This window comes from Puma concolor, chromosome B2, assembly GCF_028749965.1.
Source record: "Puma concolor isolate L17-30 chromosome B2, mPumCon1.1.hap2, whole genome shotgun sequence".
NCBI lineage: Eukaryota > Metazoa > Chordata > Mammalia > Carnivora > Felidae > Puma > Puma concolor.
The window spans coordinates 1,754,304-1,775,782 of NC_141671.1; the positions used below are offsets into that span (position 1 = coordinate 1,754,304).

Below are 21,479 nucleotides of genomic sequence, written 5' to 3' on the forward strand. Positions count from 1 at the left end.
TATGCTACGTCCGTTGTCCGTGTTGGTAACTGAACTATCTTCTATCCCTTCGTTGCCCAGCGTCCGTCTAATCTGCTGTGAGCCTGGTTGTGAACCTACACGTGCAGGGCGGGCCGCTCAGTGTGGGCCGCCGCTGTGGACACTCCAAACCGTCACGGCGCCCGGAGAACTGACGCATGTGCACGGGGACCGTCACACACACCCCGGGAAGCTGGGGACTCTGTGTCCAGGATGCCTCCGGTAACGTTTCAGACCCAGACGGTGAGATGGGGCCGCACGCGGGTTTCCCGCGCAGCTCGGAGGCGGTGATGGGTCCGTTGGTTTTCTGGGGCTGAGCACCTGCGTCGTCGGCGCCAGCCTCAGGCCCTGCGGGCCCGCGTGGCGAGCGTCCCATCCAAGCCCAGAGCCGCGGAGAAACTAAGGTAAGGGAACGGGTCCAAGACAGATTTTCCACGGAAATGCTTATTAAAAAAAACAACCTGATTTCCTGCAGTTAACAAATCAGACATAGGAGTACTTTTCAGTGGTTTTATAATTTCTGTGCGCACGTGGAGCCTGGGCCTGAGTCTCTGGCGACTGAGCAGGTGTCCTGGCGACCGCCGGGAGGAGGCGGCTGCAAAAACGCGGGGACTGGCCCTGCAGGAGGTTCCCGGGGGATGAGGTCACAGCGGCTCGACAGCACCCCGCCCCCCCCCAAGGGTCTCCCCACCGCTCCCCTGAATTCGCAGGGGTGGCCGCAGCGGGCGCGGTAAAAGTGCTCCAGGTGAGGCTCGAACTCACAACCTCGGCATCGCCCACCGGCCACTGTCTTATAAGTACCGCGCGCTAACCGATTGCGCCACTGGAGCCGTGCGGGAGTGAGGCTGCGGAGGTGGTGTTAATATATGCTTCCGGCCGAAGGCGGCGCCCGCTGCGGAAGCGGGTCGTGCGAGCGAGGCCACCAGCCGCGGGCGGAAGCCCGGTCCCGGATCCCCGGGGCCGCCGTCGCCGCGGAAGCTGGAGGCTGAGGGTCGCGGTTCCCCGCTCTCGTCCCCGCGGCTTCCCTACACCCAAGCTGGGATTGGAAAGCACTTGAACGACAGGTCACATCGGTCCAAACGGCCACGTGCGACGCAGACTCCGTACCCTCGGAGGAGCCCCCCCCCCCCCCCCCCCCCCCCCCCCCCCCCCCCGCTCCGCCCGCAGGAGCGAATTCCACCTGCGTTTCCAGCTGGGGGTTCCCGCGGGCCTTCCTCCCGCGCCCGGACACCAGCCCTCCCGACCCCTCGCCCCTGTGCTCTAACCCCACGATGTTAAGACACTTTCCTACCCCGAAACCTTCGGAGAGATAATATTTCCTTCAGAAAAACACTGTTTTGCAAATACACAGCTGCAACCCGGGCTAAGGAGATGCAGGAAACAATGTGATAATTCCGCGAGAATTTTTCTAAGGTCTCACATGCAAACCCATTGTTTCCATGCGTTGTAGCTCATTTCAGACTTTGTTCTCTGAAGGTTTTCCTTGGAGTATTTTTGGAATGGGCAAGGCTGTAACTACACACACACACACACACACACACACACACACACACACTCATACATACCCACATACGCATTTATGTATTTTTTAATCGGAAAAATTATTTCTGCACTTCAAATACATAATATTGTGCAGGAAACAGTCTTGCATACATATCTGCAGTAACTGTCACATACTCTGTTTAGAGGCAAAGCACCATGGGTAAAGCTGACCATCCGTCCAGAGCTCTCTACTTATGGGATCTCGCTTTCCAATTTTACATTAATTTTTAAAAGTCAGAAGTGTTATCTCCAAAAAACGTGAAAAGAACTGTAAAAAAGTAATCGCTTTATTCAATATTACAGTTGTAGAAATGAGTGTATTTTCTTTAAGAAATGAAAAACAGGAGAACCTGGCTGGCTCAGGTCACCATCTCAGGGTTTGTAAGTTCGAGCCCCAACATCAGCTCTGTGCTGACAGCTCAGAGTCTGGAGCCTGCTTCAGATTCTGTGTCTCCCTCTCTCTGCTCCTCCCCTGCTCCCACTCTGTCTCTCTCTCAAAAATAAATAAATGTTAAAAAAAATTAGAAGTGAAAAACTAAAAGGGGGATGCCACTTAACCTGGCTGGGACATCAGTATGGTCCAGCAGGAAGAAGTACTGTGATGAGTTTTGTCTCTCTGACACCAAGAGGACATTCCAGCTCAGGCTTGAACATGCTCCGGTATTCTCAGTGGACAAAGGGTTCACTTCACTGCTGCTTTCCACTCTTTTCCACATTTCACACCAGAAGGTTGGAACAGCCTTTAAAACTTTGTTAACAGGAGCCAATCCAATGTCCACTGATTTCTTCTCAAAAGGCATTTTAACTTATCAGATAGCCCAGCAGTTTCTTTCTCATGAACACTCTAGCCATGACAAAACTCAACAGGACACAGACGAATCCAATGAGTTAGAAGAAGACATCTACTGAGTGTGGGAATGTTTGGTGCATTTGATCCGTCCAGGATTGTGAAACCTGAGTCCGTCATTGTAAACAGGAATCTGGATGTGAGTCCTTCCACAACATATTGTCCATTAACCCCGTAGGCCAGGAAAGCTACGGGTCTCTGACACCCATGTTCATCTGTCATACAGCCAACACTTGGAGGTTCAGCAATAACACCATAAATTATTCTTCTGGTGATGAGGAAGTAAGAACCACCAGAGCGTACACAGTCATGGCCAACAGCATGTGCACCCACGGTGGCGTCTTCAGCTTCAGCGGTGCAGCGGTGGGGGGGGGGGGGGGGATGCAGATTTGAGCTCTAAGAACAGGACTCAGTACAAAGTCTCCATGTTGGTGGTGGCAGGAGCGGCTCCTGACCTGCTGTATTATTTTGTTTTTATTTAGCACTATAACATAAACTATTTCCCGTGATGGGCAAGCTAAAGGAAGCACTTATATAGTCCTTGCTATTGGGTTGGACCTGTTACTCCACGTTATTACACATTTGCACAATGTTCAGTCCATCCACTGATATACCACAGTTTAATCAATGCTGCCAGATGTCTTTCCCTGTTTTCTGATGAAGAGAATATTTGGTGCTGAGGTACATTTTACAGTGTAAGGACCAGCGCTCCAGAACACAGACTGTCTTTCCTTCTGATCCCTTGTCTTCTCTTCCTGGGAGTAGCCCAGCCTGAGCTAAAGAGCTAGCTCAGGACTTGGTCCTGGGGAAGGGCCAAACGTCTGACCAACCCATTGTCCCCCTCTTGTCTCTGACCCCAAAACCATAAACAGTGTCTTCTGAGTAGGAATGTGGCCTTCCTAGCTGAAAAGTCAGTCTCTGACCCTTCCCAAAGGATCGATGTCCTTAACTCTAAACAAATGTAGATGTTCCCTGAGCCAGGTTTGGGGATAAGATGATAGTGTTGGGATGTACAGAAAGTGTAATGAGTCAAGGGTAAGATTTTATTATGGTGTTCAGATGATTTTTTTAAACTAATGATTCCAAAAAAGGTCATACTAAATCTCATTTTCCACATATTTCTTTAAAGAATCACAGGGTGTAAATTAATGTTTTCTAACAAAGATACCACAGCAGGTGCAATGGTTTCAATTAGGGCTATTCCTCGGTGTAGATCGTGGTAGGTAGTCCACTGTCATTTTCCAGACTCTTTCTTTTACTCTTTGTAGGGAACAAACTGGTGCATTAAGTGGAGACACTATAGGGATCCCAATTGTGCATCCATTTTGGTCCATCTGTCACGGTCCCTGGGAGGATGGTTTCCATTCACCTGAATGGCTTCATTTACTGGCCCAGCTGGGAACTGGGGAGTCAGCCTCAGGCCTTCCTCTCAGCTTCTCCTACTGTGATAGTTCCTTAGACCACATGCCAAGAAGTCAATGTAGTGGTTACACCAACTCCCACAAATACCATTCTAATTGTACATTTGGGGACAGGAGAAATTTCCGCCCCATGGATCCATGGCCTTAGTGGATGAACCAGCCCTGGGCCAGGACTCCATTTGCTGCCTGGACCCTGTAGCCTCCATTCTAACCAGGGGCCATGATGACACAGTGGGCCTTCTAGTATCAATGTCAAGTTGGACCTTATTTAAAACAGTCCTTGATGGGGCGCCTGGGTGGCGCAGTCGGTTAAGCGTCCGACTTCAGCCAGGTCACGATCTCGCGGTCTGTGAGTTCGAGCCCCGCGTCAGGCTCTGGGCTGATGGCTCTGAGCCTGGAGCCTGTTTCCGATTCTGTGTCTCCCTCTCTCTCTGCCCCTCCCCCGTTCATGCTCTGTCTCTCTCTGTCCCAAAAATAAATAAACGTTGAAAAAAAAAATTTAAAAAAACAGTCCTTGAAATGTAAGGGTGTTTCTCTTTCTTGAGTTTATGGCTGCTGAGTGAATGGTCACAAGTCCCTTTAGGGAAGGAATGGGGAAATTATATTTTCTATATTTGTGGTGCTGTTGCAGGGTCCTACTTCCTCAGGACTTGGCTTTTCCTCTGGTTCAAGATCAGAGCTGAGCAAGGTATGCTGATTTTGTTTTTAATTGGGGCTGCTGCCCTCAGTCTACTGGTTATGTATTCTAGGTTCTTCTGATTATGCAGACAATGATACCTTGTTGGCTGTTCATCTCCCTTGCTTCTAGGGATGCCGTGTTCTATTAATCATCTCCGACACTCTACAGAGTTGCCTGCCCCTACCCCCACCACCCCCCACACAGATTCTGATGTATGAGTGCCGCCATCTCTGGCCCGAATCATTTCAGGATCCTATAATCCGCATCGTTAACAGCGAGGCCACTTCTGTAGCAGAATCTCTCATCAACCACACTCACCACACACTTCTCCGTGATCCTGCACATTCTTTTTTATGTTTTCAAACTCCTGCAATACTTTGTCTTCAGTGACTTTCCAGCATTACTTTTCGGAGCTTTTGATCCCTCCTTTGTGTCATTAGACACAATAGTCCTGGCATTTCTACCACATTTGATGAGGGCCATTTCTTTGTCCAAACAGGAGAATCCTAACGGTGTGTTGGTTCTTGCCAATGTGTAAAACCTCTGCACTTGGTGAAAATGCTCCAATATCCATGAACTCTCTTTCAGCTAACTTTGTGTTTCATGCCCCTTGATCAGGAACCTTTGGAATCTAATTCTTTTTGGGCGGATATTGAATGGGTGTTTGGCAGAGCACCAGCCTCTGCATTATCACCAAGCAAGAAGGACGTGCTTACGCTTAATAAGGAGGGCTGGGGGTCTTGGAAAGTCTGGGGATTTAGATGTTCTAACGCATCCAACCAGATGTATCCATCCAATGCCTCAAGGTTCTATTCTTTTCCAATCCAGGCCATGTGACTTGAGCATAGGAGATAATCTGGTTTGAGGGTTTAACCTTCTTTGGAGTCCTACTATTCCTACGATTAAGTCTTGAACCTGAACCCTTGCCCTTTGTGCTCTTGAGTTGCAGGATATGAGAAGTTCTTTATCTCCTCTTGGGGAGGCACTCTGGTTTTCACAGTTAGCCTTTATCTGGTGAGAGGTCACCCTCAGCCTTTAAGCATCTCCCTCCAAAGCATCAATTTCTTCTCAGAACAACCTTAAAATTGCCTTAAAATTATATCACCTCTCTCACCACTCTCTCACATTTCTCAAGTGCCTGATCCATCACATTCACCAGCACATGGAGCTACCAGTGTGACCGCCTTGTGCATGTTTGGTGAGAGTTGTAAAAACTGCACCTGCTGGTCTGTATTCTGGCTGTTTGTGCTCCCCCCACCCCCCACACTGCCAGCCAGATAGCAGACAGTTCAGCTTCAAAACTCTCGTCTATCATCTATCTATCTATCTATACATATATACACCTATATATGTATATATATGGGGCACCTAGGTGACTCAGTCTGTTGAGCATCCAACTTCGGCTCAGGTCATGATCTCATGGTTTGTGAGTTTGAGCCCTGCATCGGGCTCAGAGCCTGGAGCCTGCTTCGGATTCTGTGTCTCCCTCTCTCTGCACCTCCGCTGCTCCCACTCTGTCTTGCTCTGTCTCAAAAGCAAGTAAAGACTAGAAAAAAATTTTATTAACTCTCATTTTAGCATCTTATTTCTCAGATCCCCTTTGGTTACCTGTAGGGACTCAAAGATGGAGATCTGCATTCAGAGTTTACTGGAACACTACTTCAGGGTCAACACAAAGGCATCAGACCCTCGGGGCTGTCTGCAGCTAGGACGGGCCCTTCAGAGATGTCCCAAGTTGGGAAGTCAGGTCTTGCCTTTTATACCCTCCACTGACTGTAATTGGATACAAGCTGCCCCTGGAGAGGGGACATGGCTTTGACCTGAGAAACTCCTAATCAGGGGTGACAGTTCAGAGCCACCAGGTGACAACCTTCCAAGGATCTGGGAGGACAGTTCCTTCTAGGCAAGGGGTTAAGGTAATTTGGGAAACACACCATCTCTGGTAGTTACAGTGAGAAAGAACAGAGAGATGAGACAAGTTTGAGCACAGGACAAGGTATAAAAACCACCACAGTGATGCCAGGTGCTGCAGAAAACATTTTATTGGGACAGGACAGGGCTGGCTGTGATGCTGAGGAACGTAGGATGGAGAGAGGAAAGCCCATCCTTCCAAGGGCGCCTGGCCCGGGTGTCGTAGCCTGAGTGCACTAGAGGTCAGACCCTAGGAAAGTTTCTGTAGGATCTAAGTGAGAGGGAGGCTCTGGAGATGCCCCTCCCTTCATGCGAGGCAGTCCCCTGCTCCCACTCCACCTCAGGGCTCCTAAACCGGAATGACAGGTCGGTGTGCATGTGGGACGGTGGGTGTCACGGGTGAACGATGATCTGAAAAGACTTGGGAACTGACAATGCGTGTTTGTCCTTAGGGGAGGGAAAATGTTATGAGGTGGAACCCAGACTGTGTGCTACCACCCCACTGTTCTTTCTACACCTGTCGGGTGGAGAGAGCAGGGGCAATGTGGTGTCTAGGAACACACTTCTCCAGGATACTGTGGCAGACTGACCCATCCTCACGGAAGGCTGATATTCCCTTGACGGATAGGAGTGATGCCATCTGTAACAGGCGTCTGAGGATGTAGGGTTTCCAGTGTTTTGTGCTTCTCCCACGTCCGTACTCTTACAAGGAGAAATAGCAGCAGCCTTCTGAGCATCAATCTACTTGGTAGGGAGGGGGAACTTCGGCAGGATAGAGTGATTGAGTCGAGCGGAGGCCATTTAGGAAGACAGCGTAGTGAAATACGGAATTTTTAAAAAACAGGTCTTCAGGTAAGAAGCAGGATGGCTCCCGCCCCACACGCGGGATTCCTATTTCGTTTTTAGCTGCTTCAGGTACTCCAGGATGTCCGATCTGACGGTGCTGATGGGAGCCTGGTGGAACCAGCGCATGACAGGGACCCCGTTGGGCCCCACCAGGAACTTCTCAAAGTTCCAGCGGATGTCGTGGACCTTTACCGGCTCCCAGGATATGTGTCTGAAAGAGCCCAGCACCTCAGAGGGGTGAGGGCAGGAAAGCTGGAGCAGAGAAGGAACAGAGAAACAACATCATTTCTGCTACTTTCGCCCACGGGGAATCCGCCCCTCCCATGCCTAGGTACTCTGATTTCCTGTGATTCTCAACAACTCTGATTGCCACCATGCCAACCATCAAGACAGCTGTCGGGGGGCGCCTGGGTGGCTCAGTCGGTTAAGCGTCCGACTTCGGCTCAGGTCACGATCTCACGGTCTGTGGGTTCGAGCCCCGTGTCGGGCTCTGTGCTGACAGCTCAGAGCCTGGAGCCTGCTTGGGATTCTGTGTCTCCCTCTCTCTCTGCCCCTCCCCCACTCATGCTCTCTCTCTCTCTCTCTCTCTCTCTCTCTCTCTGTCTCAAAAATAAATAAATGTTTATTTTTATTTTTTATTTTTTTTTTAATTTTTTTTTTCAACGTTTATTTATTTTTGGGATAGAGAGAGACAGAGCATGAACGGGGGAGGGGCAGAGAGAGAGGGAGACACAGAATCGGAAACAGGCTCCAGGCTCTGAGCCATCAGCCCAGAGCCCGACGCGGGGCTCAAACTCACGGACCGCGAGATCGTGACCTGGCTGAAGTCGGACGCTCAACCGACTGCGCCACCCAGGCGCCCCTAAATAAATGTTTAAAAAAATATATTTTTTAAGATGGCTGTCAGTATTACAGGAAGAGTCTGTCCCCCCCTCCTGCTCCCCGGTGACCCTGTGATCACACAGCCATGCTGCTGTGGGTAAGACACGTCACCTCTGTGGCTGTCAGTTTCCTGTTCTGCAAAGTGAATGGCTTAGATTAGAATGTGCTTCTCCAGGTCTCAGGGTTCCTGGGCCAGAAGCATCTCACAAATATCTTTGGGACCAACATGGAGTTCCAACATTTTGTTTCATCAAATAACAAAACCTTTCAGAAACATCATCACTTCATCATTTCATTTAAAAAAGGTTACTGTAAGAATAAATTCTATATACGTCCTAACCTGAGACTGACGGGAAACCCTATAAGTCAGTTGAGTTTCCGAAACCCTCCTCACACTGTTTTGTTTTCTCCGATTTGCTGAGAGTGTATAAAAATCGCGATGTGAGCCGGCGCTGCCTAAAAGTGGCCTCCAGTTCTCTGTACCTAAAAGTCAGCGTTTTATCAAAGGCACTTATTAACCTGTTGATTTCTACGTCTCCCTCTCCAATACTAACCCATCAAGGAGTAGGGACTGTGTCTTCTTTTTATCCGTATTGTTTAGGAAACTGCCTGAGACTCCGCAACTGTACCTTGAATGAATGAATTCACCACGCAGGCTGGTCCTCGGAAACACTGTCATTCTACACAGCGCTCTCCGTCACCAAAGCCAGAGCCTCATAAATGGACAAATGAAACCCCGATCCCTCTGCTGAGCTGGAGATCTCTTGCAAAGATCTCATCCTGTTTGCGGGCATGAGACCCTTTTCTACCACATCGGTTGTAAGGAAAGGAAGAGGGAAGAAGAGGTTTGGGTCAGTAACTCACTCACCTTCAAGAAGCTGAAGACTTTCTGTTCTGTTTTGCCATTCACATCCCCTTTCTCAAAAAGCTGGAAATTCGGTACATATCCTCTCCCTGGACGCACATACCTGCAATGACTCACAGTTGCCAGAGAGCTCCAGAGTGTAGGAGAGAAGGCTGTGGGGGGCCTCGGGGCTGGGGGTCATGGGAAGGGCAGGAAGAAGGGCAGATACAGAAAACAGGGCCCCGGGGAAATAAGGCCATTCTTCACGTCAGGCTCCCTGATTCCTGTAACTTGTCTCTGTTCCGCAACCTGAGCCTGTGCCCCTGCACTGCTTCTGTTCCGGCTCCTTCTGCTGTCCTGCTCCTCTGCGGTCCATCCAGACCTCACTCCCAGGGAGAAGGAGAGTGTCCAGATACTGCCAGACCCACGTCAGGGAAGGACAAAGTTGATGTCGGTGTAACCCACCCCCCACCCAGGAAGCCTCGTGTGAGCATGCCCCGCAGACTGAAGAAAGGTGGGCAGAGGCCTCCTGTGGGCCCAAGCAGGCACTCACTTCAGCCCCGGAAGGATCTCCGAGTTCTCTCCTGGTTCCTGGTTCCTGGTTCCCAAACTGGTTGCAGGGAAAGCCCAGCACGACCAGGCCCCAGGGCTTCAGCTCGTCCTGAAGTGCGTTCAGTTCTGTGGGAAGAGAAGAGACCGTCTGGTGGCCTGGCCGGAGACTCTGCCTTGTGTAGAGAAAGATCTATGGAGCCACACATTTTACAGAGAAGGAGACAGAGGCTCAGGGAAGGAAAAGTCTCTAGCTGGAAAGACCTTTAGTGACAGGGCTGGAGTTACGTGCTGGAGCTCCAGACACGCATTCAAAAGCCCTTTATTATAGGGTAATATTTCCCCAATCTGTGGCACATCAGGATCAGCAGAGGGCCCTTCCTGAAAAGCAGGGATGCCCAGGTCCCATCCCAGAGAATTCTCTGGCCCTTCTTCTGAGTTGGGCCCCAGTCATCTTTACTCTTCAAAACCTCACCAGGTTACTATGGATTGTGACAGGTGTGACTGCTTATGGACAGTGCATGCAGGGGTTACTTAATGGGTTCAGTTTCAGTCTGGCAGGATGAAAAAGTTCTGGAGGTTTGTCTCCAGATCTGTGAGTGTGAACACACTTAACACTACTGGTCAGTACAACTTGGAAATGGTTACAAGTGTAAATTTTATGTTATATCTTTTGTTAACCACAACTAAAAAAAAAATGTTTGCCTTCCCTGGTTGGTTAATTGCAGGACTGAATCTTTCTTTCTTTCTTTCTTTTTTAATTTTGATGTTTATTTTTGAGAGACAGAGAGACATAGAGTGTGAGCAAGGGAGGGGCAGAGAGAGAGGGAGACACAGAATCCGAAGCAGGGTCCAGGCTGAGCTGTCAGCACAGAGCCCGATGCAGAGCCTGAGCCCATGAGCCAAGAGATCATGACCTGAGCCAAAGTCAAGAAGCTCAACCGACTGAGCCACCCAGGTGCCCCAATCTTTCCTTCTTTCTTTCTTTCTTTCTTTCTTTCTTTCTTTCTTCTTTCTTTCTTTCTTTCTTTCTTTCTTTCTTTCTGTTTTTAAGAAAAAGACACAGATGACGATAATGGGCTTCTCTCCTCTGTACGGACTGGGTCCCCTGGGTGGAGCAGGAAATAGACCTGATGGGCAGAGAGAGCCAGAGAAACTCCAAGCCCAGCTTCCCGGTGTTCTTCAACATCCTCAGGATGTTCTACGTCAGTCCTCACCGACATGCCGGAACACACGAGCCTGCACCTGCCTCCTTCCTCTGTCTTCCCATCCTTTGCTCAGATTTTTGTCATCAGCTTCTTTGTTAACCCTTTCTGGCTAGATGGCTTCAGTGCCCTGACAGACACTAGCCGGTCCCACGAAGATTCTCCACAACCAACTGGTCAACAGGAGCCTCCTCTTAGTCCTTTTCTTTCCTCCCTCCCTCCTTCCTTCCTTTCTTCTTTCCTTCCTCTCTTCTTTCATTCCCTTTTCTTTTCTTTCTTCTTTCCTTTTTCTTTACGAACTAGACATTGGCTTCCTGATTCCATACGGTTCCCCAGTACCTCTCCCCACATCCTTCTTACCTGTCTTCAGTCATCGTATGTGGTCACTTGCTCTGGGAAAGAGACAATAAATTAGGAATCCCATCTTCCAATCCTTGGGAAACTATTCCTCAGTTGCCTCGTCTGTTCTGTACAGAGTGGGAACTGAATACATGAATTTTTAAAGTCACCGTAAACTGGTAAAATGAATTACGGTCCAATAGAGTGTCATTCAGTCTTTAAAAAGAATGAGGAGGTGGTCTGAACTCTAAAGTACTTTAGTGGGATGCCTGGTTGGCTCAGTCAGTAGAGTGGGTGACTCTCAATCTCAGGCTTGTGAGTTCAAGCCCCACATTGGACATGGGGCCTACTTAAAATAAATAAATAAATAAATAAATAGTTTATTAAAACGAAAAGCAAAGTGACAAGCAGTATTTACATTATGTTACAATGGGGGGGGCAGAAAAAAGAATTTGCGGATTCTGTAAACATAATACCGGTCATCTAGAGAGAGGGGGACAAGGAGCTGGAAAGACTTCTTCTCACTCTAGACTTGATTCCTATAATTTGTGAGCCTTCTGAATATGTTACCTGTTCAAAACACAACATAATCAAAAACAAGAAAAAAATGAAACTCTTATTACTTCAAACATAAGAAGTGCCTCTATTTCTGGTTAAAATCCATCCTGTTCATTATTCGCCGGCTTCGAAACCACACGGCCGAAGATACGAGAAAGATGAAATCGCTCCCTGAGTAACGTACAGAGACGGGGAAACCACGTCCAGGAGACCCTGAGGTGGAGCCGGACGACTCGCCTCTGCCCCCACCTGCTGGGCCAGCTCTCCGGACAGACACAGCTGCAGCCCATCCCCGCCGCCTCTGCCTTAGCAAGTCACCCTGGAAAAGTCTCAAAAACATCAGTGCTGTCTCGTATTTACCAAGACTTCTGGAATCTGCGCCGAGGCCCCGAGTCCTCAGATATATGTTATTCTCCCGGAAATCTCAGGAGCAAAGCAGAGGCAGGATGTAGGGAAGGGCTCAGCAAACTTTGTATAAAGACAGTGGACACCTTAGACTCTGCAAGCCGGATGGTCTCCATCCCTATTGTCATCAACTACTCAACCCGGCCTTGAGGCGTAAATCAGCCACGGACAGTATGGAAGCACATGGGCATGGCTGTGTCCCAATAAAACTTTGTTCACCGAAGCAGGCTGACCAGATTTGACCCGTGGGCCGTTGCTTGCTGGCTCCTGACATGAGGGAATGAAGTCACTGGGTCCTGAGGATCTACTTCAAGGCGTAATTAGAATGTAATTCTACTTAGGACTTAGAACATGCTGAGCAGGAAACTGTAACCCCAAGGACAGTGGCTCTGAATTCTTACCAGGATACTGAGCTGTCAGACCGCAGTAGGTGGCCACGTTGACGAAAAGGACGTGCTTGCCCGCGTACTGCTTGAACCGAATGTGTTCCTTTCCATTAAGAGTGAGGGCGTCATATTCGTAGATGGTGCCTTTCACATCTTTGTAGCAATCCATCTGGAAGATTTTTAAAAGGATAATATTAGTGACAGTTCCTAACACCTGTGAAATCTGTCAGCGCACTCAAACGGTAACGGCTGCATTAACCGAAAACGAAGCAGCAAACAAACAGGGCTTTTGCGAGGCATCCACGACACGATGGAAACTTACGTCCTGTGACTGCACCGCCAATGGTGTTTGAGCGGCAGGCAGTCATGTCCCCTCCCGTTATCCGGGCGCCGGGAAACGTGCCAGGATGAGATGAAAAGAGCAGAGGTTCACGAAGTAAGGGAGGCCAAAGAGAAAAGCTCGCTGCCCTGTGTGCTTCTGTGGAAATGAGGCTTCTTGCTGGTTCTGGACTGAAGGTGTCCCGCCTAGACTCTCCCACAAAGGGCAGGTGTGGGATGGCTTATGTATCTGAGGATGGCCTGGTCACTTCTGTAACTTTCCCGAGGCCTCCCGACTGCTTGCTCCACGCATCAGCGTGGTGTGGAAGGAACTCCGGCCTGGGGATCCAAAGCCAGCTCTGCTCCCCAGCTCCCTGTGAACCTGGGCCGTTCTCATCCTTGGCCCTCAGTTCCCCTGCGGGTAAGACGAAGACATTCATCTAGATTCCCATCAGCTCTTCAAGCGGCCTTCCAGGTTTTACCTTCTAGAAGCTAACGTCAGCCCTGCTTGGGATACTTCTGTCCCTCACGTCTCTCTTGCTCGTGTGATGGTTTTACAAGCCACCACCGTGACGCTCCTTCTGTAGCTCCCAGTAGAGGACAGCGAGAGCCCGAGACCATCTGCTGGTGCCGCGAACATCTGTCCAGCAGCACCTGCTCTCACATAATCAGCCCCCCACCGCATCGTGCTCTAGGAATTGAATTCTCGCCTTCATCACTGGCTCCGTCTGTCCTGTTCCTCCCCGGATCTTCTGAGCATACTTGAGCAGGATTCTATGTGACACAAATAAGTTCCATATAACAGAAATACTTTGTACACGACATTCTCGCTGCCTGATTTTAGGTTAAATTCCTCTACAAGGCAGATCTCGCCTTATTCTTCCCCCACTCTATTCTTGTAGAGTCCACGAGGGACCCAAAGGGTCTGGACTCCACAGTGCTCATCAGCACAGCCTCACAGAACCCAGGGAGTGTGAAAAGGAAGCTACCAAGCCTCATGGCGAGACAAAGGCAGAGAGGAACTGGTCAGAGAAAGGGGAGAAGGACGAAATGCGATAAGGAAGGTCCAGGTTTAAAGTAGGATTAACCCAGACTCCCTGGAAATCCAAGGGACTAGAAAGGATTTTAGCCAGCCAGCCAGCCAGCACTGGTCCTGATGCCACACAAACAAAACTGGACTTTCTCCAACCTTCTTGGCCAGCTGCTGCTCTCGCTAGCACACCGGGCTGCGGGCCTCAGTCCCTGCCCCTGGTCAGAAGGCTGCCTCCTCTAAGCAGGCCTCTGCGCTTTCCCCTAAGTGCACAGAGACACACATGCCAGCAAAACTGAGAATGTTGTGTGAAAGCATCGATCTCCATGTCCATGGTGCCGGTGCCAAGCTGAACATTTTTCATGATTTGTCTTCTTCCCCCTTTGCTACCGCAGTGAAAATTAATGACAATCATGTTGGGTACCAGGGTGTGGGGATTTAGAGACTCTGGACCTGGAGAGCCCTTTGCGGCACTTACTGCTGACACTCAGTGCTGCTTCCAACATATCTAAGTCCACATGACAGGTCTCCTATACCTCCAGACCCAGCTTTTCATTAAGCAAATTCTACAGCCCAGGGTCCGGGGCCTTCATACCCAACCAGGCAGCATACAGTGACAGAAAAGCACATCAAGTCTCAAAAGTAGAGCGTTCTCTGGTCGATTTCAGAGCAGTAGGAAGATCTTCCGAGAGCTGCCTTTTACTGAGCACATCGCACGTGTCATAATTACTGTTCAGCCACCCACAAGGTAGACACTGTCACCCACGACTTCGTAATGAGATGGCAGAGGCTGACAGAGGTGAAGGGTGACCAAAAGTGATCCCCCCGCTACGGACAAGAGTTTGCTCGCCTCTCACTTCATGATCCCATTCTGCCTCCAAGTCACCTAGATCCCATCTATCCATCCCTGAGCTGTCCTCCCACCGCCACACACACACACACACACACACACACACACACACACACGTTGCCTCAATAAGGCAACGGAGCCATGAAATGGGACTAGACTGAGGCCAGAATCCAACACTTGATTCCAAATTCAGTTGCTTCAGTCCTCCAGTTATTTCTGCACGTGATTTATGCTTCTCTGGTAGCTCTGTGACTTTATCCATCTGTAAAACTTCCACATTGATTCTTTCCTCCTCTTCGTGGGCATCCCACTGAGAGGACTTAGCCCACGGTCTCGCCCAAACCCTGCCGCCCACTGTGATGCCCGCGCCAGCCTTGTCTGGGGCCCAGCTGAGGCCGATACTGACGTGGCTGGAAGGGTGTCCAGGCGACCCTAAATGGAGATGGAGAGGAGCAAGGACCACAGTAAGGAGCCTCCTCCCTAGATTCGGCTCAAGGAACACCGTTTGTAGGACTGAAGAAGAGGCAAGAAGAAAAGAAAGGTTAATGGAAAGCACAGGAAGAAAGCAAGCGGAGGCGGGAGTCTCGCAAGAATGACTGAAGCAGGACAGAAGGACAGAAGGGTGACTCTACCTTGGAGCCCCGCCCCGCCCCCTCTGGAGGTCACTCACCTTCACCTTCTCTGGGGGCTTGGGATTCGTGCACATGACGCCGACTAGCAGAAGAGGGAAGAGGGAGGAGGCAGGTAACTGTGCCGTCATGCCTAGGTGTGAGGTTCTGGTCTTGGAGGCTGGGATCTCCCGCACTCTGGCAGCCTTTTGACACACTAGCCAAGCCCGTGCAGGCCAGTCGCAAGCCGGCAAGGGTTTCTGGGGCATTAAGCGGGGATGTAGAATTTAAACCACATCCTCACCCACACACACCCCCACGTGCACTCAGTGCTCACCAGTGCGATGAGGGCCTGGGACTCATATAAATTCTGGCAGAATTATGAAAAGGTGAGGGCAAGGGCCCATGGTCCTTGAAGATTACTGTCTGCTTTAGCTGGGTGGAGGGTAGTGTCCAGATGCAGAGAGAGCCTCCCCAGCCTTGCAGTAAAGTCACTGGAAACAGGACCACACAGACCCCAAATACCATTCGGGGTATCATGATTTGTGGACCACCGAGGGCCTCTCTAAGAGAGGTGGAAGGAAACTGGCCCTGAGGGAGGAAAAATATTTGCAATAAATGTGAAGGAAGCACATTAATATCGCATGCTACACCTGCCTGCAAGCGCTCCCAAATCAGTAAGAAAAAACAAGCAGCCCAACAGACACATGGGCGCCAGGCAGGAAACCAAATGGCATCTGTGCTGGGATACGACGTTCTCCTTCACCAATAATCAAAGACGTATAAATAAGAAAAGATGCATTCTGTGTTTATCAGATTGGCCACAGTTAAAAGGCGCGGAGGCACCCGCCTGGCTGTCGTTGGTCTGGTATGGGGGGGGGGGGGTTGCACACCAGACGGGGGAGGGAGCCGCCAGCGGCTGCCGGTTTTCTGGAAGAGAATCTACCATTCTGAATGTGCTCCTTTTGAAAGTGCTCTCAATCTCCTGGAAGCCCCAGGGCCTGAGAAGGAAAATGGTGATGAGGCACGAATAAAAACGCTTTGCCTCTCAGCCAGCAGCTCTTGGTTTATCAAGTCCCCAACTGCTCAATCGTCTCTGCTAAAATTGGGACTGGGTGAGGGATACAGGCCTGGATATTGCTGGATACCCCGCTTCAGTAACACATTTAACCCCACCCCACCTCCCCGGAGGCCTCCCAGCCTCCTTGTCCCTCTTGTGTACAATACGGTGCACTTCTGGATCCCAGGTGCTGAGGCCTGAGTGAGTCACACTCCTCAATTCACAACCGCTTGTCCTTGCAAAGCCCCCTTTGTTCTGTAGATTATTTACAGCCTTGATTTCCAAACCACATTCTCCCCACCCCCCCACCGTCCCCATAGCTAAAATATGTTTCCTATTCCTATGGTTTGTAATCCTGGAAAAACTTGCACATTCCTTATCAGATTACTAGCCCCTTAAAGCTTAAAAAAAAACACTCACTTCCCCCCCGCCCGCCCCCCACCTTTGGACATCAGAATCAAGTGGTTGAGTTCATCAAACTCAAACATTTATGGCACTTTATCATCAGGCTGTGCACTGATTGCCTTATTATATTAATTTAAAATGTTTTTTTCTTGTCTCCAATCCACCCCTATTTTCCGGCTCTCGGGAGGATGGGCAAGGAAACAATCGATCAATCGTTCAGAGTGGCAGGTCGGGGCCCCAGACGACAGGAAGCCAAATGACTGAGACAAGGTGAAGGTTGGTGCAGGTTGGCTTTGAATCCCAAGTCGAGGGCGGGTGTCTGGGCTGGCCCTCGAGGACTAACAGGGAGACGTCGGGCTCTGGATTCCCCCCACACCTCTCTTCCCACAGCCTTCCCCACACACGGTCTGTGGGCAGCTCTCTCTTCTACCCACCCCTCCCCACCCCCAGGGGGAAGTCCCTCTCAGCCAGCTTGTCGCCACCCCCCCCTTCCAGGTCCACACAAAGGGCAGCCTCCACCTCCAAGTCTGATGGGGCTCAGTTCTTTGAGTCTGGGCATTCCTGAGCTCTCTTGGAAAACAGACGCTTTTGTTATCCCAGATTCCTCATCTCTTCTCCGAGGCCTCTAATCTGCTGGGGGATGGGGGGTGGGGAGCCCAAAACAATGACCTCTGACCCAGCCCCAAAGCTCCCACAGCCCGGTTTCCTGCCGTGTGAACCTCCGGACAGCAGACCTGACACCTGCCCCCGGTGGCCTCTGTCTCAGCTCAAGAACGATGGACATTAAAATATACAGCCTCAAAAATAATGTTTTTGTTACTTACCAATGTTTTCCATTCCTTTATCCTTCCCAAGCTGTGTGACTTTGGGCAAGTTACCCTGTGTGCCTCTGGTCTTTGTTTATGAAGTTGGGAGAATAATACAAAGTTTACAGGGCTAATTGAAAAAAAAAAAAAAAAAAAAGAGGAGATGATTCATTCAAAGTCTAAACATGACCTGGCCAAGGTAAACATCCAGTGTTGACTCAACTAAGAAACTGATGCACAAGTAGAAAACCCAGTTTACCCAAAGTCGTGGGAAATTGCTAACTGCTCCTCCATTGCTGTTATCAATTCCTTGCTCTCTTCACTATTTTCTCCTTGCTCAATGACTCGAGAGCAGAAGAGATTTCATCATAAACTCTGACTCAGTGGTGGGACTAAGTGACCTAAAATCTCCACTGTTTGAGAATTCTGTCCGGGAGAAGAGAAATTTCCAGGGCTTGGGCTCCACGGTGGGAGGGCACTTCCTGTCACCATGGCGTCCCGGTCCACCTGCCCGTTCCAGCACCCCTGCCTCCTCCTCTTCCATCCACTGGAGCCGCTTATCCAGTCCCTGTTGTTGCCTTTCCGGAAGGTGCAAATAACCCCCCTCTTGTCTTCTCTCTTCCAGGTTCTTCACTTCCTTCGGACCCCCGGCTGGCGACCCCCCTCCACTGATAAAGAGACAGTAGGGTCAACCAGTTGAGCACAGCATCAAAACCAGCCTCTCCAGCGCGTACCACGCCTATCTGGACAGGCTCCCAGCCTCCTTCCCAGCACCCCCTCCTGCGATTCCCTGACTTCACACCAGCCGAATCCATCCAGTCTCTAAAACACACCTCTTTGCACTTATATTCTTGAACTTGGAGGTCAATTATTCTGAGTACTTTGGGATTCCACTCCCCCCCCCCAAATTACCTCTATGTTTCTTCCCACCTAGAGGACAAGGATGCAATTTTATCAGATTTTACCAAACAAGATTTTAGGTGGAAACGTTTGTAACCTGAGCCATAGAGTTAAGGCTGGAAACCTGTCCAGACCTAAACTGAACCATAAACTCTTCTCACTTTCTGACTTTAAAAATCCTACACTTGCCTGTAATCCATGATATTTAATACACAATGATGAAGTTTTAAGGTGATGGTGAGGTGGTCCAGAGCCAACGGCCAAGAAAGAATTCTTGAAGACATCTTTGGTGCAAAAAGGTGATTTTATTAAAGCACAGGGACAGGACCCGTGGGCAGGAAGAGCTGTCCTGACAGATAACTGATTAGGTACCCTCAGGTTGGGAGGGGGTCAGGGGTAGAGTAAGTCTGTAAGGAATTTTGGAAGCAGGGTTTCCAGGACCTTGAGGGGCTGGTGTTGCTAGGGAAATGCCACTTATCACCGTTTAGTAAAACCTCAGTCATGAGACCCTTCAGATATAGGGTGGGGTTGCATATGCTTGGAGTATGTTTGCCAGCATGTATCTCAGGGCGGTTAAGACAAAGGAAGCAGACTTGCAGGATCCTGGGGGGGTCAGGGTAATGTTAAGCCAAGGTTCCCTTTGCCCCCAGCGAAGTGTCATCATTGAGGCAGCTGACCCCGTAGAGGGAGGTCATTCTATCAGTTTTAAGAACTTGTCGATGGGCTGTAGGCAGTAAGGGAATTTAATTTTTCATTTGCCTTAGTTTCCCACATCACCATGGCAAGCACTTACACCCCTTTCTTTTGTTCTTGGACAGCCAGGAGTGTTCAAGGAAACACATGTCCCACCTGGGGGGGGAGGCGGGGGGAGGCTATAACCTGTACTTTGCCCTCAGCTCACCCCACACAGGGTGGCAGAAATCACTATGTATCAACCACTGCCTACTTTTCCCATTCAGACTCCAACTTTTCCTTGAGCTAGGACTCCTTGGAGGAGAACTTTCTTGCCCAAGGTGACACAGCTAATGAGCGGCAGTTAAATAAAACCTCCAGACTCCCCATTCTCACTTCTGTTACTGACTTGATCCTGCCTGAAAATCGACAGCAAGTTTCTTGTGTTTTAATTAAAAGTAACAGGAGTTTGGTTCCTTTGGTTATAAAGGAAACAGGTTCAGCTTTTGCTGAGATGCTGTCCACCTCTTCATCCCAGATTCAAACCCAGCCTCTGCAACCCAGACCTGACATAGAGATTTTGGTCCCCATTTAGTTTTACTTGAATATTTTCCCTGAATTAGATCATCTCCGTTGGCATCTGGGATCCCCATTCAGACCTCCAGGATTTTCTTTACTCTGGATGTAAGTGTGAGGCATACGACTTATCCCTAAATCTGCAACTTTAAAATAATATTGCATATGTTTATGTAATATTTGTAGTTCACCAATGTCCTTCACATCGTTAATTCCATTTAGCCCTCCCAGTAAGCCAGTTAGGCAGATAGGACACACATTCCTTGCTGGAATTTGCAATGGAAAAGTGAGGTTCAGACAGGGGACATGACTTGGGCAGTGTCAGAATAGTGTAGACCTAGTGTTTGGGAATGGAGGAAAGTCCCAGAGAGACCACAGTCCTTTTGCATTTAATTTTCATCCACACGTGTTCTTAACCTGCTGACTTCCTTTCCCAAACTTGCTGAGGTCTGGGACTCTCCCCTGGTCTGGGCTGACTGTGGCCCCGAGACTTCCCCAGAGCCAGGAGGCCTGGCACACAGCCGTGTCACTGACCCCAGCTTTCTGCTCCAGGGAGAGCTCTGCTGCTTGGAGGTGAGGGTGGGAGGCAGTGAGAGGAAGGGTGTGTGCTCCCCAAGGTGTTCTTGTCTCTTACTCCAGCTCTAATGGGCTGGGGGAGGGCGTGGGAGAGAGCTCCGTGTCCTGGCACAACTACCGGAACCTGAGGAACCCACACGGTTGGAAACCAGAGCCCTCCCACCTGCAGATTCTGCAGTCTATGCCTCAGGCCCTTGCTCCCAGGGAAAGAATAAATATGCTAAATAAAAGATGCCTTTTGTCAACAAACATGCCCTGTGGCCATCGCCAATGACGTCCCAGATCTGTGAGGCTTTGAGAAAATACCTCCCTAGACCTCAGTTTACCCATTTATAAATCAGAAAATCACCAAAGTCCTTTCTAAGGCTGACATTCTCAGGTTTTTTTGTCTCAGCTTTTGAGAGAGATTCTGAGCTCCTCTGAAGCTGAGTTGATCAGTTGTTACCCCTAGGCGATTGGGAAGCAAAAGTAAGAATCAAGAAATTCTGTGGATTTTGAGTTCTCCTGTGGCATATAGGTTTTCCAGGCCACAGCTGTATATGGGAGAGCCAGATGCTCAGTAAAGTAGAAAGACTGGCCGGTCCAAGCCACCAGGCCAGGGCCAGACACAGCTACAACCGAACCCCCACAACCGTCTATCCACGTTGCAATCAGATCGGATGCAGAACAGATTCTCGGTTGAGACCACTTGACTTCTCTATCACCCCTTCGCCTCTGGCACCCTATGAAGGGTCTGAGGGCACCAGGATAACACCAGGACTTGACCTAGAAAACCCCTGCAGTCACCCCAGGGACACCCAGGGACAAGGTTGGCTCTCTTTCTGCCTAAGATCAAGAGAGGCAGGACGTATTTACAGATGCAGTGATATGATGTTTGGAGTTTGCATCAAAACCATTCCGTGTGTCTGTGCAAGGGGGGAGGGCTGGGGGCACATGTGGATGTCGATGAAATTGGCCGGGAAATGTGCTGATCACGGCTGAAGCAAGTAGGAGGTATATGAGGTCAAGGCTACTCTTCGCCCTGCTGACTGCGTGTGTTTGAGAGTTTCCATAGAAAATATTTAATCAAAGGTAACAAGCCGGGAAGGGGGCTTCTTAAAACTAACGGATAGAAAAGGAATAGCACAGTTAGAGGGTAAATAAAAGAGATAAGTGGAGAGGGAAGGGGAAGGAAGAAAGAAGACAGACAAATAGTGGGATTTTTGTGAGCAGTCACTAAGTCCTTACTCTGTGCCAGGCATTTCTA

At 49.7% G+C, this 21,479-nt stretch overlaps 1 protein-coding gene and 1 non-coding gene across 2 annotated transcripts; both read right to left on the minus strand.

The window, feature by feature from the left end:
• Positions 1-755: 755 nt before the first annotated feature.
• On the minus strand, positions 756-848 carry TRNAI-UAU (transfer RNA isoleucine (anticodon UAU)). Its single transcript is given in 2 exon segments — positions 756-791; positions 811-848. It is a non-coding gene; the product is annotated as a tRNA-Ile (tRNA).
• Positions 849-6,531: 5,683 nt separating this feature from the next.
• On the minus strand, positions 6,532-16,087 carry LOC112853501 (epididymal secretory glutathione peroxidase-like). The gene is given in 6 exon segments (XM_025917046.2): positions 6,532-7,516; positions 9,015-9,114; positions 9,544-9,587; positions 9,589-9,668; positions 12,448-12,601; positions 15,301-16,087. Coding segments are annotated over 6 exon segments (792 nt in total). The 5' UTR covers positions 15,508-16,087; the 3' UTR covers positions 6,532-7,309.
• Positions 16,088-21,479: the final 5,392 nt, after the last annotated feature.